This window comes from Pogona vitticeps, chromosome 2 (genome assembly GCF_051106095.1).
Source record: "Pogona vitticeps strain Pit_001003342236 chromosome 2, PviZW2.1, whole genome shotgun sequence".
Lineage (NCBI taxonomy): Eukaryota > Metazoa > Chordata > Lepidosauria > Squamata > Agamidae > Pogona > Pogona vitticeps.
The window spans coordinates 5,328,599-5,345,536 of record NC_135784.1 but is presented as its reverse complement, the minus strand read 5'-3'; the positions used below and the strand labels follow the sequence as shown (position 1 = coordinate 5,345,536).

The following is a 16,938-nucleotide window of genomic DNA, read 5'->3' as shown; positions in this document are numbered from 1 at the left end:
AGCCCCCAACCGTTTTTCTGGCGCCCCTTCTTTCCTAGCATTTCTTAAGGGGGAAGCACAGTCTGTTGTTTTTGGCTTCCCACCATCCTGGCCAGCTAACTTGAATGACCAAATTTTTCTCTCCAGGTCTACGTATAAGAGGCCACTCCATCTTCGTCCTCTTTCCCTCCTCCTTCCTCATTGTTTCTTCATTAGCTGCCTCCCCCCCTTTTTTTTTCTGCTTTCCAAAGGAGGGAGAGAGATGGAGATGTATCTCCACATGATAAGAAAACTACAAAGCCAGACACTATTAGGAAATGTCTTTTGTTTGCCTTATCCAAGATCCCTCCAGACTGATTTTTTTTTCTTTTCCCAAAGGCAGAGGTTGAAAGTGAGTAGATCTCTGTTCACTTCTCTCTGGATGAAAAGAATAATCCAATTTCAAATCCCTCTTAACTTTTCCAAGGTAAGGAAGATGTCACTCTTTATTCATAGCATAGAATCATGGTGTTAGAAGAAATCTTATATAGCCGAATCTCCAGCTCAGTGCAGAAATTAAAGTATCTGACCGATGGCTGCCCAATTTTCCATCAGCCTCCAGTTCCACTGTTGTACTGCTGAAATAGTTAGAAGGTTATTCCTGATACTCAATCGAAATCTGGCTCCCTGCGTGCATTAATTTGTGTCCTACACTCTGGTAAGAGTGAGAACAAGTCCTGCCTCTCTGTCTGATAACTTTTCTTTCACTCTTTCCTCCTGTGGCTTGGTTTCTAGTTTCTCCTCAGTCGTCCTTACTCTCCCCCCCCGAGTCTGTTCCTGTTGGCCTGCATCCTTCTTAAAAGGCAGGACTGGACACGGTAGTCTATAGGAGGCCTAGGAAATGCCGAGTAGAGAGGACGGAAGACTTGATGTCATTTGGAGATGACACCCCTGTCAATACAAGTCAAAAGAGACTTTGCCATGGGTTTTTTTGTATATGATTCTGATAATAATAGATAGGTAGTCGATGCCTGTGAAATTTGCCCTCGTGGCCCCTGTTTATCTCTTCAAACATAGAGCTCACAAAGGCAAACCAAAAACCTCTAGATACATTGCCAACAGTTGATCTCCTTATCAACGTACTTTACTTAGAAAAGATGAAGGTCCATTCAGTGCAGTGGTGCCTTGCTTAACTGGTGCCCTGTTTAACAACAAATCCGCATAGCGATGAAGATTTTGCGATCGCAAAAGTGTTCGCATTGCAATGATTTAAATAGGAAAAATTGCTTTGTGATGATCGGTATCCTGTTTCACTTACCAATCATCGCATAGCGATGATTTTCCAACAGCTGATCGGCAGTTCCAAAATGGCCGCCGGGTAAACAAAATGGCCACCCGCTGTGTTTTCGTCCGGATTCCTCGCTTGCCAGGCAGCGAAAATGGCCGCCATATGGAGGATTTTCGCTTAAAGGTGAGTTTTAAGCCCATAGGAACACATTGAACGGGTTTCAATGTAATTCCTATGGGGTTTTTTAAACCGCATAGCGACGAAATCATTTTGCAGCGATTTTGCTGCATGGATTATTGCTATGCGGGGCACCACTGTACTGACTTATCAATAAAACAGGTTTATTGTTTACAGATAGTTTCTAGGATAATTCATAAGCATATTCTTTCAGTTTCAATAAGCATCAATTTTAATCTTCTGTATTAAATATCAGAGGTTACTAATCACTTCTATGACTAATCACTCCTCAGCTCCCCAAACTATCCTTCTCTCAGATTCCTAACACAGACTCCCTTAGACAGCCTTCTCCTGTCAGGCTCTGCCTTTTAACATCTCTTGTGGCCCTGCCTCTTAACCACATTAGCATATAACTACATACCTTATTACAGAATTTAGGGTGAACACTATATACCTCCCCCTTTAAATATGTTTGTTTCAGAGGGTAAACATGTTTTTCATCCTAAACAAACTTGCATAAAACTCTACATACCATCTGGCATAATTTTGTAAACAAGACAACATCTTACCGTATACATCAAACACGATCTCTTATCATTCTAATACAGTTCAGTTACATACATTACCTTTTGATTTAGACTTACGACATTTAATATTACAATCCCATAGAAATATAACATATTCATGAAAAGTTTACATAGGTAATTAAACGTTTACCACCATAGTCCATTCAGTTTTCTTTTAAAAGTCCTTGAATCATTCTCCATGTCTCAGTCCACCAATGTTCAATTTTTTATCATTATGCACAAATAGAAAATTTATGATAACATTACCAACTTTGTTTATCCCCCCATCAGTCATTTGGCTTTCGAGGCAAAGTATCAGTATCCACGATCTGAGTCCCTTTTACGCTATGAATTACAAAGTCCAAGTCTTTCACACTCCCGCTGTCATCTGCTTGGCACAGAGCCTCTCGAAATCCAATGCTCGGTGTATCTGTGATGATGGTGAACTTCCGGCTGTAATCAGGTGTGCTGTAGACTGATCCGGTCGTTACCGCCTCCCTCAGCTGGTCACACGACTGCTGGCACTCAGGGGTCCTTCTGATGATCTCTGGCTCCTTCTGCGTTCTCTTCGATCGACTAGCAGTCATCAGTCAGGCCCTCTGATGTCCACTGGACGTCCTCTGCTTGCCGTTTCGTAGTAAAGCCTGTTTTCTTTCTGGCTTGGGGCTTCACTTTCTCAGCTGGGGAAAGGGTAGGCAGTACTCTCTCCTCCTCCTGAACATCTCTGGATGCGTCCTTCTTTAACATGTCAGGGCTTACGCATTCCTCCTCCCTCACAAATTCACCCACAGATACTTTCATTGCAAAGTTTTCCCTATGTGAGGGTCCACTATCACGGGTCACTTTAAGATTCTCAAGCGAGGTTCTGTTAAATGCAATCTCAAACGATTTGTTTGTTTTAGATTAACTGAGCTTTTTATCTGATTCTATTTCTTTCTTCATTGATAAGCTAGGTAGGGGTTGGCCTTGCGAGGTTTTATGGTCTATTTCAGCTGCAGAGCTACTAGACTCTCCCCTCCAGAGCTGGTGCAACACATCTATAGATTCTGACCCTGACAAAAGCAATTTGCTCCCCTCTATGGGTCTCAGTTCCACTACTTTGTCCTCAGGACAGAATGATCTTTCCTGGGCCTCATACAAGCTCTTTTCCTTTTCAGGTGTACTTCCCAAGCTTGGCTCCTTTATACAAAAGATCCTTATCCCGGCAAAGTCTCAGGGCACTCAGGAGACAATAAAGTGGGGGTACTGGCCGCTTCAAGGCAACCCACCAAGCTGGTGCTCTCCTTTTGCTACTGGGCATAACTATTTTGTTTGGGTTTTTCACAAGCATGAGATCAGTTTCTGAACAGCTATTAAGCTGACTATTCAAGAAACTTTCTCCCTCCAGGCTTCCCTCTGCTACAGTATCCATTTCTACTGCCGTGGGTGATTTCTGGCCCCCTTGTGAGTGTAAGTACAAAAGCACTCTGATCATGCTCTATCAAGTTTAAACCCTCTGTATGTCAGATGCCTGCGGCATCCCTTATTTGATTCAGAGGTTAAGGATTCCATTCTTCCCTCAGGGATTGTTAACTGCTCTCCCAGGGCACGTTACCCCAAAAGCACTCCGCACATGCTTAGTTAGATCTAGCCCGATTAAACACGGTGCTGGAATTTGATCAGAAATTGCCACATCCCAAATTCCAACCCATTTTCTATCATTTATCTTTACTTTAGCCATAGGTAAAATCACTGGAGTAGAACTTATTCCCTTGATTGTAACAGTTTGGTTTGGAAGTATTTGTTCTTTAGGAACCACATCAGGATGAACGACCCTGGCTGGGGGCAGATCAGAATTCTCTGATGCTAGTTGCCATAGAGACAGACTTACGGTTACAGCCTCCCTCAGTGGTTGCAACTGGTTTTAAACAGTACACTTTCTTGGTCTGATTATCATCTTTTCCATTTTTATTTCTGTTTTTCGTACAATTTAATTGAAAATATCGAAACTCCCCACAGTTATAACTCTGTCAATAAGTCCTTCAATCACTCTGAGGAGACCTGTTAAACTTTTCTTTAGGGTTCACTCTCTTCAGCGGACTAGGCCCTGAAGGCAACTTAGGTGAGGTACTACGCTGGCCTTCTTTCCCTGATGTGTTTCTGACAGTTTTGCCTGTTAAAGTTTATCTCAGAGAACCTGGATTCTTGGAGCTCACTAAGAGAATCAACTTTTTCACCAGCTTCTAGTAGATTTTTAGGATTTTTAACTAAATAACACAATTCCCCAGGCAAAATAGAATAAAATTTTTCTAACCCAATCACATTTTTCATCTGCTCTAGAGAAGTGACATTTCCATGTTCCATCCATTTGTCCAAACATTGGATTAATTTAGCTGTTAACAGAGAATAAGATTCTTCAGGCTTTTTGGTAAGGGCACAAAATTTTCTTCTACGGTGTTCTGCATTTATGCCAAATCTTGAATATACTGTACCATCTTTCTATATGCTTCAAAATCTCTAACCTGCTCCAGAGGCACCTGAGAATCCAGTTCAACTAAATCCACACTTATTTGTGATCTTAGCAGTATAATCCTTTCATCATCCTTAATATCAAAGTCCCAGCCTGCTCTCTCAAAGGAAATGAGGAAAGATTCAGCGCAATCTCCTTTCCTATATTGGGGAAATTTCTTTAGATTGATCACTAGAGTTGTTGTTATTGTTATTCTGAGCAGTTAATTCTAATTGTTTGATTTGTATTTGAAATTCCATTTCTCTTTGTCTTAGTTCCATTTCTCTTTGCCTATTTTCTTGCTCAAATACCATTTGTCTGGCCTCTTGCTCAGCTTTGGCTTTTTCTTTTTCCAGTTCTAATTCCTTGAGCTGTAGTTCCTGAGCTTTCTCATCAGCCCTAGCTTTTTTTCTAATTTCTAATTCCTTCAAGTTAAATTCTTGTTGTAGCCTTCAAGAATTTAACCTTCAAGTTAAATTCCTGAAAGCAGACAAAGAGACTTTATGGAAGCCAAGCAATGACAGGATAGAATACATCTCCGATTTTACAGATTGCTGGTTTTTACAAATTCCTGATGACTGGGAAAAACATCAAGAAAAAGGAAGGAGAAGGTGCATCACGGGCAGCAAAGCCCCAGGTCTTCCCACATAACCTTGGGGGTACTGCTTGCCCAGTTTGACTTTGGTGGGGTGCTTCTCCCCACCAATAAATTGCAAAAGCAAACAAACAAAACAAAACAAAAAAACACCCAGCAAAAAGACCTGAAGCCCCATCAGGTAAAATCTGGAGCTGAACATAGTGTTTATTCACCCAGAGGCCCCCTCTGCTTGGTTGTTCTGAGCTCCCCTTCTGGAACAGTACATAAAAACCTTGTCTACTGGTTGCAGGATGCCCCTTGGGGAGGCCTGCTGCGGCTGGGGGCATGGTGGGGGACCGGCAAAAAGCTGAGCCTGGACAGGTCAGGGGCCTTTGCACCCGGTGATCTCCGTTAAGAGGAGGAAGCACAGCCAACCGCGCAGGAAGAGCACCATGTGGCTGCATGTTGGCCTCAAGCACCAGCCAGGCAGGTTGCTCGAGGTCCCATGGCTATTTTTTGTGTATGTCACTTGTCGGCCACTTTCCCCCGGGCGTTGGCTGGGGAGCTCCATTTTTTAGGCACGAGCGATGGGGAGTTGTTTTCCCCACCATGCCTCATGCAAGCAGAGCCAGCCTGGGTGGCTTTGAGCAAGCTGCACCATCCCCGAGCACACCTGACCCCAGAAGAAGGATATGAGTTACCCATTCTGAATACTCTCTACCTAGAAAACCCAGAAAAGGGTTCACTAAAAGTCAGAACTGACTAGACAGGCTATGATGTTTTTTTATTTCTCCTGGCGAGGGGGTCCCAGGGCTGCCAAGACGAGGAGAAGGGGTTGCAAAGTGTTTTACTGCCTGAACCGTGGCATTTAAGGGTGAGGAGCATATTTTAAGAAAGCAACAACAGACACACACACACAGAAGAACGGCTGGGGCAAGGGGATGCTTTGAAAAAGATAGTGAAATTACAAACACCCACAGTGTATCTTTTGTTTTGTTTTGAGAGACCAGGCATTGCTAAAGCTGAGCAGATCTCCTGTCTTGGACTCAAGAGATGTCTAATGGATCATTAGAACTTGGGGGGGGGGAACTAAATCTCCACTTATTTGTGATCTCAAAACTATCATCCTTTCATCATCCTTAATTTCAAAGTCTCAGCATGCCCTCTCAAATGATATCAGGAAAGATTCAGGGCAATCTCTTTTCCCATATTGGGGAAATTTCTTTAGATCAATTTTTGAAAGATTTCCCTCACTAGAGCTGTTGTTATTGTGTATTCTGAGCAGTTAATTCAAATTGTTTCATTTGCATTTGAAATCCCATTTCTCTCTGTCTTAATTCTAGTTGTCTGGCCTTAGCCCTCTCCCTTTCTCTGATTTCTAGTTCCTTAAGCTGTAGTTCCTGAGCTTTCTCCTCAGCTCTGGCTTTAATCTATAGCTCATTAGCTTTTTCCTCAGCCCTGGCTTTCCCCCTAATTTCTAATTCCTTCAATTTAATTTCCATTGTAATTTCCATTTCTCAAAATCTTGGGAGTTTAATTCCTTTTGTCTCTCTGAGGCACCCTCATCAATTTCCTCCTGTTCCATTGGAGTTAAAGGGTCTCCATTTCCCTCCATTTCTTGAGGTAGACTCTCTGCCTCACGACTCCCCTTTTGGCTACATTTGGGGGGCATGTTTACTTCTGAGATAATTAGTCTTGAGTGATTGTACTGATTTTTAAATGGACATGTTTTTCTGCTTTTAATTCCAGTCACTGAAATAATTTTATATCTCAAGCCTCTGCTTGGGTTTTTCTATCCCCTCAGATCTGTTCTGACCTTTGGCTTCTACTTTTATCCACAAGCACTCCCTTAACTCCCAGAGCCTTTTTTTTAAAGCTAGCCCATTGGTCTTCCAAATCCTGAGGTAAATAAACAGGAATTTTTCCTACAGAGTCATTCCCTATCTTTAGTCCCCCCAGATCTGGGATCAGAAGCCCCACCACTAAGCTTTTCCACAAAAGCTCTAGCAGGTCACCCACTTCTTCACCACAGACCTGTGACTAAAAATTTACCCTTGACTCAAAAATATTTCACTTTCAAACTCTGGCTTTGAAAGTGAATTTTGTTTCGTATCCTGCCGCTGGACACCAATTGTGACGTTTGCTCCTCATGGCCCCTTCTTGTCTCCCCAAACACAGAGCTCACAAAGGCAAATCAAAACCACTTGACACACTGCCACCAGTTGATCTCCTTATCAACATACTTTACTTAGGAAAGATGAAGGTCCATTCAGTACTGAATTATTAATAAAACAGGTTTGTTGATTACAGTTGGTTTCTAGGATAATTCATAAGCATATTCAGTTTCACCAAGCATCAATATCAATCTATTAAATATCACAGGTTACTAATCACTCCTCAGCTCCCCAAACTATCCTTCTCTCAGATTCCTAACACAGACAACTCTCAGACACCTCTCAAGCTCCGCCTTTTAACATCTCTTGTGGCCCTGCCTCTTAACCACATTAGCATATAAGTAATGAATACTACATACCTTATTACAAAATTTAGGGTGAATGCTAAAATGCCCCATCACAAATGGGGAACAACAGGAAGATATCATCCTTGTTGAGTTCTTAGTTGTTAGGTACCATGTTTCCCCGAAAATAAGACTGGGTCTTATATAAATTTTTGCTTCAAAAGATGCATTAGGGCTTATTTTCAGGGGATTTTTTTCATGTACAACAATCTACATTTATTCAAATATGGCCATATTATCTTCTTCTGGTTACTGCACAATGGTAGAGGACAGGGTTTCCCTTAACTAGGGCTTTTTTGGGGGGGTCGGGCTTATGTTACAAGCATCCTGAAAAACCATACTAGGGCTTATTTTCAGGTTAGGTCTTATTTTTGGGAAAACAGGGTACAGTGGTGCCTCGCTTGACGAGGATAATTCATTCCGTTGAAATCGCTGTTAAGTGAAATCCTTGTCAAGCGAAACGAAAAGCCCATTGAAATGCATTGAAAACCAGTTCAATGCATTCCAATGGGCTAAATACCTCAGCGTCCAGCAAAGATCCTCCATAGGGTCAGCCATTTTCGGTGCCCGTAAAGCAAGGAATCTGTCCTAAATCACAGCGGGGAGCCATTTTGCACAGCAGGGGGCCATTTTAGAGCCACCGATCAGCTGTTTTAAAATTGCCGTCTAGCGAAAAATCGGTTCCCGAAGCAGGGAACGATCATCGTGAAGCGGAATTTCCCTATCTGAACATCATTTTGCGATCATAAAAGTGATTGCAAAAATTTCATTGTACTTGTTAAGTGAGGCACCACTGTACATTGATGAGGAAAAAGATCTGCTGATTTTCTACCAGGAACGTGGCTTTAAGGAAACAAAAAGGTGTCTGTTCAGAAAAGCATACAACCACACTCTTCAGCCACAGATTCCCTGTTTGTGTTCCTGGTCACAGGATGGAGAATAGAGTGGATGGAACAACTGGCAGGTGGAGACACCGTTGGCTACAGAATCGTATTCTAGAGCAGGGGTGAGCAACCTCTGGTCCGTGGGCTTCCCGGAATCAGGCCCCAGAGATGGATCTCCGCCCCCCCTCTCCCACACGCATGGTTGGCATGTCGCGCTCACGTGGTGGGCGTGTCTTGCTCACGGGGGGCATGTCATGTGAGCACAGGGGCATGACATGCCCTCTGCAAGTGCAATGCCCCCCAACTGGTTCGCAGTCCCAAAAAGGATTCTTGTTGGAATATATCTTGATTTCAACAAAGACTTTGATAAAGTGCCCCATGATATCTTGATTTGCATGTTAAGTCAGTGTGGGTTGGATGGAACAACTGGCAGGTGGAGACACGTTGGCTACAAAATCACACTCTAGAGTGTGTTTATCAATTGCTACTTCTCACACAGGGAAGAGGGAACGAGGTGACCACAAGTCTCAGTGGTGAGCCCGGTGCCCTATTACGAGTTGGATGAGGGAGTGCAGCCATACTTCTCAGATTTGCAAATGATACAAAATTAGATGGAATAGAAGACAGAAACAAAATTCAGAAGATCTTGATTAATTTAAGATCTTTAAGATCCCCAGGCCGAGAACAATAGAGAGAATTTAACAGGGATAAGTGCAAATTCTTAACCATAAGGGGGAAAAATGAACACACAGTTACAAGATGAGGGTTAATTGGCTCCATAATACTAAAAGGGAGAATGATCTTGGAATTGTTGTGATTCACAAGCGGAATGTCAGCCAACAGTGCAATATGGCTGCGAAAAAGGGACCAACAAAAAGGTCTCTCGTGATGGTCTTAACACCCAAATAGGCAAATAATGGGAGATTGGTAGTTTAGATAGCTTGAGCTCAAGTCATTTGGGCTTTGTAGATTAGAACTAACACCTTAAATGGTGCTCGAAAATAGATCAGCAGCCAGTGGAGCTGCTTTAAGTTGTATGTTGCCTGTAACTAGCCCCAGTTTCAATCTTGCTCCAGCTTTTTTTAATCGCTGAATTTTCCAATCACTTCCCCAAAGATAACCCCATGTAGAGCATGTTACAGTCATCCAGTCATGAAGTAACTAAGGAATGTGAGACTATGGCCAGCTCAGACTTGTCCAGGAGTGGGCACAGCTGGCTCACTAGTTTTAAGCGTGCAAAGGCACTTCTAGCCACCACCAAGACCTAGGGAAGCAAGCGAAGATATTACTCCAGAAGCACCCCCAAACTTCACACCAGAGTTTTCAGGCGTAATGTCACCACATCTCGTATAGACCGAATCCCTATTCTTTAATGTGCCTTTCGGCTGACCGACAACACCTCTGTCTTGAATGGATCCGTTTGCACTTTATTTGCCCCCCTCCAGTCCACTAATGTTCAATGTTAATGTTCAGAGAGTTCAGAGTCATCTGCATAGTGATGACACCCAACTGCAAAACTCCTCTCCCAGCTAGGCTTCATCTTTAGAAAGGATACTGACAAAACTAGAAGAGGTTCAGAAAAAAGCAAGAAGGATGATTAGGGGACTGGAAACCAAGCCCCATGAGGAGAGATTGAAAGAACTGTGCATGTTTAGCCTTGAGATAAGAAGACTGAAGGGAGATCTGATAGCAGTTTTCGAAGACTTGAGAGGCAGTCTTGAAAGAAGAAGGGCACAACCTGTTCTTAATCATCCCAAAATGCACAAAACATAATAGAAAAGACCAGGTTTTGATTGAATATTCAGCGTTAGAGCAGTCTGAGCATGAAATCAATGACCTCGGAAAGTGATGGGAATGTTAAGGCAACCATATTGCTGATATCTTTTAATTTTGATTCCTGGAGAGTGGCTATCAATGACCCTATAGAATCTTAGAATCATGGAAAAGGGAAGTTGGAAGGGGCCTACAAGGCCATCAAGTTAAACTCCCTGCCCAACAAAGGAATACAATCAAAGCATATCTGCCAGGTGATTATCCAAGTTTTTCTTGAATGCTCCCAGTGTTGGAGCACTCACCAACTCCTGAGGTAACTGATTCCACTGTCGTTCTGCTCTATAGGCCCCTTCCAACTAAATTATTCTATGTTCTGAAGCGCTGAACCATTTTTACATGTTCTGTGCTATATTCCTCTCTCTTTAACAACCCAGGAAAACCAGCACACTCTGTATTCTATTCTACCTCTGTTTGGACACAGACAAGAACCAAATGCAGCAAGAAAAGAAAACAGTTAAACACCTGAAAGCAGACAAAAAGACTAAATGGAAGTGAACCAATGACAGGGAAGAGTACATCTCCACTTTCAAAGAGTGATAGTTTTTACAAATTCCTGATGATTGGGAAAAACATCAAGGAAAAGAAAGGAGAAGGTGCATCAGAGGCAGAAAAGCATTAAAATGAACTTCACATATCAATAGACACGGCTAGATCTACCCAAAAGGAAAATTAAATCAATGAATGGAGCATAGAAAGACCATGAATATGAACAATAATTTTTCAGGTGAAGAACCCCTCAGAGGGATGAATCAGTATAAATGCCTCCCATGTGGAAAGAGCTTTAGGCAAAGGAGTACTCTGAGTTCACATCGAAGAACCCATTCAGAGGAGAAACCATATAAATGCATGGAATGTGGAAAGAGCTTTAGTCAAAGTGGCCACCTTAGGTCACATGAAAGAACCCATACCGGAGAGAAACCTTATGAATGCATGGAATGTGGAAAAAGCTTCAGTCGGAGTGATAAACGTAGGTTACATCAAAGAACTCACACAGGGGAGAAACCATATAAATGCATGGAATGTGGAAAGAATTTCAGTCGGAGTAATAACCTAAGGTCACATCAACTAATCCATACAGGGGAGAAACCATATAAATGCATGGAATGTGGAAAGAGCTTCAATCATAGCATTAAACTTAGTTTGCATCACAGAACTCACACAGGGGAGAGACCATATAAATGCATAGAATGTGGAAAGACCTTTAGTCAGAGTGAAAACCTTAGGTCACATGAAACAACCCATACCGGGGAGAAACGTTATGAATGCATGGAATGTGGAAAAAGCTTCAGTCGGAGTTTTTCCCTTAGGTTACATCAAAGAACTCACACAGGGGAGAAACCATATAAATGCATGGAATGTGGAAAGAATTTCAGTCGGAGTAGTAACCTAAGGTCACATCAACAAATCCATACAGGGGAGAAACCATATAAATGCATGGAATGTGGAAAGAGCTTCAATCATAGCAGTAAACTTAGTTTGCATCAAAGAACTCACACAGGGGAGAAACCATATAGATGCATGGAATGTGGAAAGAATTTCAGTCGGAGTAATAACCTAAGGTCACATCAACAAATCCATACAGGGGAGAAACCATATAAATGCATGGAATGTGGAAAGAGCTTCAGGTGGAACCTTAGTTTGCATCACAGGACTCACACGGGGGAGAGACCTTATAAATGCATGGAATGTGGAAAGAGCTTTAGTCACAGCGGTAAACTTAGTTTGCATCAAAGAACTCACACGGGGAGAGACAATATAAATGCAATGTGGAAAGAGCTTCAGACAGAGTAATAATCTTAAATCACATCAAATTACCCATACCGGGGAGAAACGTTATGAATGATTGGAATGTGGAAAAAGCTTCAGTTGGAGTTTTTCCCTTAGGTTACATCAAAGAACTCACACAGGGGAGAAACCATATAAATGCATGGAATGTGGAAAGAATTTCAGTCGGAGTAGTAACCTAAGGTCACATCAACAAATCCATACAGGGGAGAAACCATATAAATGCATGGAATGTGGAAAGAGCTTCAATCATAGCAGTAAACTTAGTTTGCATCAAAGAACTCACACAGGGGAGAAACCATATAGATGCATGGAATGTGGAAAGAATTTCAGTCGGAGTAATAACCTAAGGTCACATCAACAAATCCATACAGGGGAGAAACCATATAAATGCATGGAATGTGGAAAGAGCTTCAGGTGGAACCTTAGTTTGCATCACAGGACTCACATGGGGGAGAGACCTTATAAATGCATGGAATGTGGAAAGAGCTTCAGTCACAGCAGTAAACTTAGTTTGCATCAAAGAACTCACGGGAGAGACAATATAAATGCAATGTTGAAAGAGCTTCAGACAGAGTAATAATCTTAAATCACATCAAATTACCCATACCGGGGAGAAACCTTATGAATGCATGGAATGTGGAAAGAGCTTCAATCACAGTGGTAAACGTATTTTCCATCAAAGAACTCACACAGGGGAGAAACCATATAAATGTATAGAATGTGGAAAGAGCTTCAGTTGGAATAGTAATCTTAGGTCACATCAAAGGACCCATACAAGGGAGAAACCATATAAATGCATGGAATGTGGAAACAGCTTTAATCGCAGTGATGCCCTTAGGTTACATCAAAGGACTCACACAGGGGAGAAACCATATAAATGCATGGAATGTGGAAAGAGCTTCAGTCACAACAGTACCCTTAGTTTGCATCAAAGAACTCACACAGGGGAGAGACTACATAAATGCATAGAATGTGGAAAGAGCTTCAGTTGGAATGGTAATCTTCGGTCACATCAAAGAACCCATACTGGGGAGAAACCATATACAGTGGTGCCTCGCTTAACGGGCGCCCCGTTTAACGACGAATCCACATAGCGAAGGCTTTTTTCTATAGCTTTTGCTATTGCATTGCGATGTTGGCTATGGGGAAAAAATCGCTTTGTAATTTTTCCCCATCGGCCTCATTTTCCCCCAGCCGACCGGCGGTGGCTTCCGAAGGACCGCAGGAGAGGGTTCCCCCACGGTCCTTCGGAAGCCACCGCCGCTCATCTGGGCGAAAATGCCGACGGGCACTTCTGAAGTACTGCTGGGGAGCCCTCCCCCACGGTCCTTCGGAAGCGCCCGCCAGCCAGCTGGGCGAAAATGCCAGCTAGGGCTTTGCGAGGAAGCTCTTGCCGGCATTTTCGCCCAGGCCGTGCGCCTGGCTCCCCGTCTCCCTCCTCCTCTTCCTCCGAGGAGGCGGTGGCGGATGCTCATCCCCGGGCCGGCGGCAACCGGCACTTCACCCGGCTCGCTACTCCCACGGTGGCAGCGGGGGGAGAAGGGAAAGGGCCCTGGTGCGGCACCACTTTACATGCATGGAATGTGGAAAGATCTTGATTCAAAGTGGTGTTTTTAGGTTACATCAAAAAACTCACACTGGGAGGAAACCATACGAATGCATTGAATGTGGAAAGCTTTAATTAGACAAATAGCGGATTGAACTTCAGTTGAAGAGGTAATCTTAGCTGTCTGAAGTATTCAAAAAATTAACATAATAGGAGGCAAACTTGTTGACCTGAAACTTGAAAATTGCTTTTTGAAAGATGCTTCAGAGGTGTATTAAAAGTGAAAGCTTTTAGAAAAAATTACAGCTGTGGATATAGTTACGTTACTATAGTGAACAGCCCTGCCCTCACTTGTCTGTCACAGTAGAACAGTGAAGAAGAAGCCAGTGAGTGGACGGAAGGCGGAGCTAAGGGGGAGGGAGCTGGATATATAAAGATTGATATATGGAGTCTGAGGGAGATTCTGGTAGAGGGAGAATGTGTAAAAGTTAAAAGTAAACTAAGAGTGAGTTAGAGATCTGTAAGAATGATGATTGGAATAGAGGGTTAAAAGAGTTTTAAAGTTAAAGCAGATTTCTTTCAAATGCAAGTGATTAGCAGCCTGTGATTTTTCTCTTGAATATTAATCATATATCAACTTCCCTATTCTAATAAATGACTTAAGTTTTAAAAGCACACGTCTCCTTGATTAAATGGTATTAAAGCAGTAATACCTGGTGTCATTGAACAAAGAAGAAGAGCGAGAGATTTGTGAAGGCCTGGGTTGGATAGGGGCTTCTGAGGAAACCACCACAGTTGCATTATAGACCCTTGTTTTGGTTTAAAAAACCACTACTGATAATAAGGCATAAGTAACTCATTCAGTTTTGTGCTGGATCCCACTGGAAAGAATAGACAACCAAATGCTGATGTTATGTGAAATAGAAAAGAGGAAAAAAATGGAGTGCATTTTGAACTGCCACCTTGTGAAGGAAGAGGAGAGAGTGTGCCGTCCTCCATGAAGAGAGAAACAGCAGAAGAGAGTGGGTGCATAGAGGGAATACTGGTAGAGATAGAGCAGGCGGAACCAGTAGCGAAGAAGTCAGAGGAGGTGTGTCTGATGGATGAGGAGGGGGAGGAGCTAAACCTTATCTTGTGGGAGGATATAAAAGAGACAGAAAGTGTGTGCGTTTTTAACCTTTGGACAGATGTCCACCCAGAGAAGACAAGGGACCGGGGGGTCTAAACTGATCCGATCTTGGAGAGCGGAGCTACGGCTAATATCGCCGCAAGTTTCCCCAACTTAGCTACAGGAGGAGGTTTGCTCCCAGATCCCTTTGCACCTGGAGGGCGCGGGAAGTGGCTGGATCCTTTGGAATGGACAGTGACTGTTTACACCCGGAATCACCCTGGTGGGAGGAGGGTGATTCGGCCCGGTCCAGAATTTCAAAAGAAGCCTCCCGAGGGAGACTGGGCGAGGCATCCGTGCTGCGGCATGGTGTGCGCGGTGAGGAGTGCCCCCCTTCGTCCTATGACAGACCGAGAGAAGTTTGGGCCAGCTCCCTTTTGAGTCAGACAATTAGAATGAGCGATTTGCGTACCAAGCGTTACCATTTATTGAATGACAGTTACTTACAGGACCCGTTTGATCCTGTGGAATTAAGTTTTGTAAAGCTGTTAATGTTGAAATGAATGAAGAGCCTCCATGTCTCTTTCCCGCCTTCACCACCTCGGCTCCCCCGGCCACCGAAGAACTCCGTTACACACCTGTGATGTGTTTTACTTCTAACGTTAATTAACAAAGAGAAACAAGCTCTGGTCTCTTCAGGCCCTGGACTGCACTGGGTCGGAGGTGGCCAAAGCCTTTGATCCTCAACATCTGAGCTTCTCAGAGGCTGGGAAACCGAAGGGACAACAGGCTGGCTGGAGACAAGTCTGTGGCAAACGGAGCAACCTGTACAGGCGCAAGGAGCCTTCCTGCATGGCCACCACAGACTGTACCTGCCCAGGACAAATTAGAGTCTTCCCCCCTGCATGCTTCAGCTCACCCAGGTTCAGCCCATAGAGACAGCCCACTGGGAAGATGCCTACAAGGAGGATGAACCAAGAAAAGATGGTGGGCTTCGAAGAGCGCTGCAACATTGCTCCCATCGCTCTTCCTGAAGGACTGATGCTGAATATCACAGTTGACATTTCTTTTAAAATTACAGTGGTGCCTCGCAAGATGATTGCTTCGCATAACAACGAATTTGCTTTACGATGAGGTTTTCGGAGCAGTCTTGTGCTTCCTTTAATAATGCTTCCTATGGGTGATTTTCACTCTATGATGTTAGGGACCTTGTCTCGCAGGACGGTTAAATTTTAGGTCCCTGTTTTTTGCTTTACGATGTTTTTGACAGCTTGGTCTTGCTTTGCTATACGAGTCTTTTAATGGTCTCTTTCATTAGACGGCTGTCTTCGCTTGGGAACCACATTTTGCTTAATGATGTTTCCTATGGCAATTTTCGCTTTACGATGACAATCCGTTTCCATTGGAACGGCTTATCAAGTTTTCAATGCATTTCAATGGGAAAACGTGTTTCGCAAGACAATGTTTTTGCTTAACAGCGATTTTCGTGGAACAAATTAACATTGTCTTGCGAGGCACCACTGTATTCATTAATTTTCCATTGGGTGAGGGAAGATCATAAGGAAGGGGATTTGGATCAGGGTATTGAGATAAATAAAAAATACAGAATGTGATAGAGAACTGTATAAGTTTATCTTGGTCTTATCGTACCACAGGACACGGTTCCAGAAATCCATGTCCTTAGTCTGCTTGCCTGCAGCAAACCGTATGCGGGCTTTCTTGTGCATCATCTTTAGAAGAGGATTCCTTCTGGGACGACAGCCCTGGAGACCAATTTGATGCAGTGTGCGGCATAGTGTCTGAGCACTGATAGGCTGATCCCCCACCCCACCCCTTCAACCTCTGTAGCAGTGCTGGCAGCACTCATGCGTCTGTTTCCCAAAGCCAACCTCTGGATACAACAATGAGCAGAGGCACTCACCTTCTTTAGTCAACCATGGCGAGGCTTGTTCTGAGTGGAACCTGTTCTGTTAAACCATTGTATGGTCTTGGCCACCGTGCTGCAATTCAGTTTCAAGGTTTTGAAAATCTTCTTATAGCCTACACCATATTTATGTAGAGCAGCAATTCATTTTCTAAGATCCTCAGATAGTTCATTACCATGAGTTATACCATGTGGAACTTCCAGTGACCAGCCTGAGAGTGTGAGCGATAACACCTGCTTCCCCTTCACACCCTGAGACTTGTGACACTAACGGGTCTCATGA

The 16,938-nt window shown here is 43.3% G+C and overlaps 3 protein-coding genes across 7 annotated transcripts in view; all 3 read left to right on the top strand.

Annotated features, from left to right (window-relative positions):
* LOC140703866 (uncharacterized) overlaps nucleotides 1-12,080 on the top strand; it is a 38,298-nt gene extending 26,218 nt beyond the window's left edge. For 2 of the 5 annotated variants that reach the window (XM_078387007.1, XM_078387006.1), the window contains exons 2-3: nucleotides 358-445; nucleotides 10,664-12,080. In XM_078387007.1, coding sequence (XP_078243133.1) covers nucleotides 10,971-12,080 — 1,110 coding nt within the window. In that variant the 5' untranslated portion in view covers nucleotides 358-445; nucleotides 10,664-10,970. Of the gene's footprint in view, nucleotides 1-357; nucleotides 446-974; nucleotides 979-10,663 lie in introns of all 5 variants that reach the window. The other 3 variants (XM_078387009.1, XM_078387008.1, XM_078387010.1) reach the window with 2 other exon arrangements.
* Nucleotides 12,081-12,128: 48 nt separating this feature from the next.
* Nucleotides 12,129-12,865, top strand: LOC144587079 (uncharacterized). The gene is made up of 2 exons (XM_078386431.1): nucleotides 12,129-12,139; nucleotides 12,174-12,865. Exons 1-2 carry the CDS (start codon nucleotides 12,129-12,131, stop codon nucleotides 12,652-12,654), a joined length of 492 nt encoding a protein of 163 aa, XP_078242557.1. The 3' UTR covers nucleotides 12,655-12,865.
* LOC144587286 (uncharacterized) lies at nucleotides 12,707-14,298 on the top strand. Its single transcript, XM_078387362.1, has one exon. It carries the CDS (start codon nucleotides 12,707-12,709, stop codon nucleotides 13,169-13,171), a length of 465 nt encoding a protein of 154 aa, XP_078243488.1. The 3' UTR covers nucleotides 13,172-14,298.
* Nucleotides 14,299-16,938: the final 2,640 nt, after the last annotated feature.

Excerpts from the sequence above, each read along its gene's own strand:
- LOC144587286 (XM_078387362.1), top strand. The coding sequence starts at position 12,707 with ATGGAATGTGGAAAGAGCTTCAATCACAGTGGTAAACGTATTTTCCAT.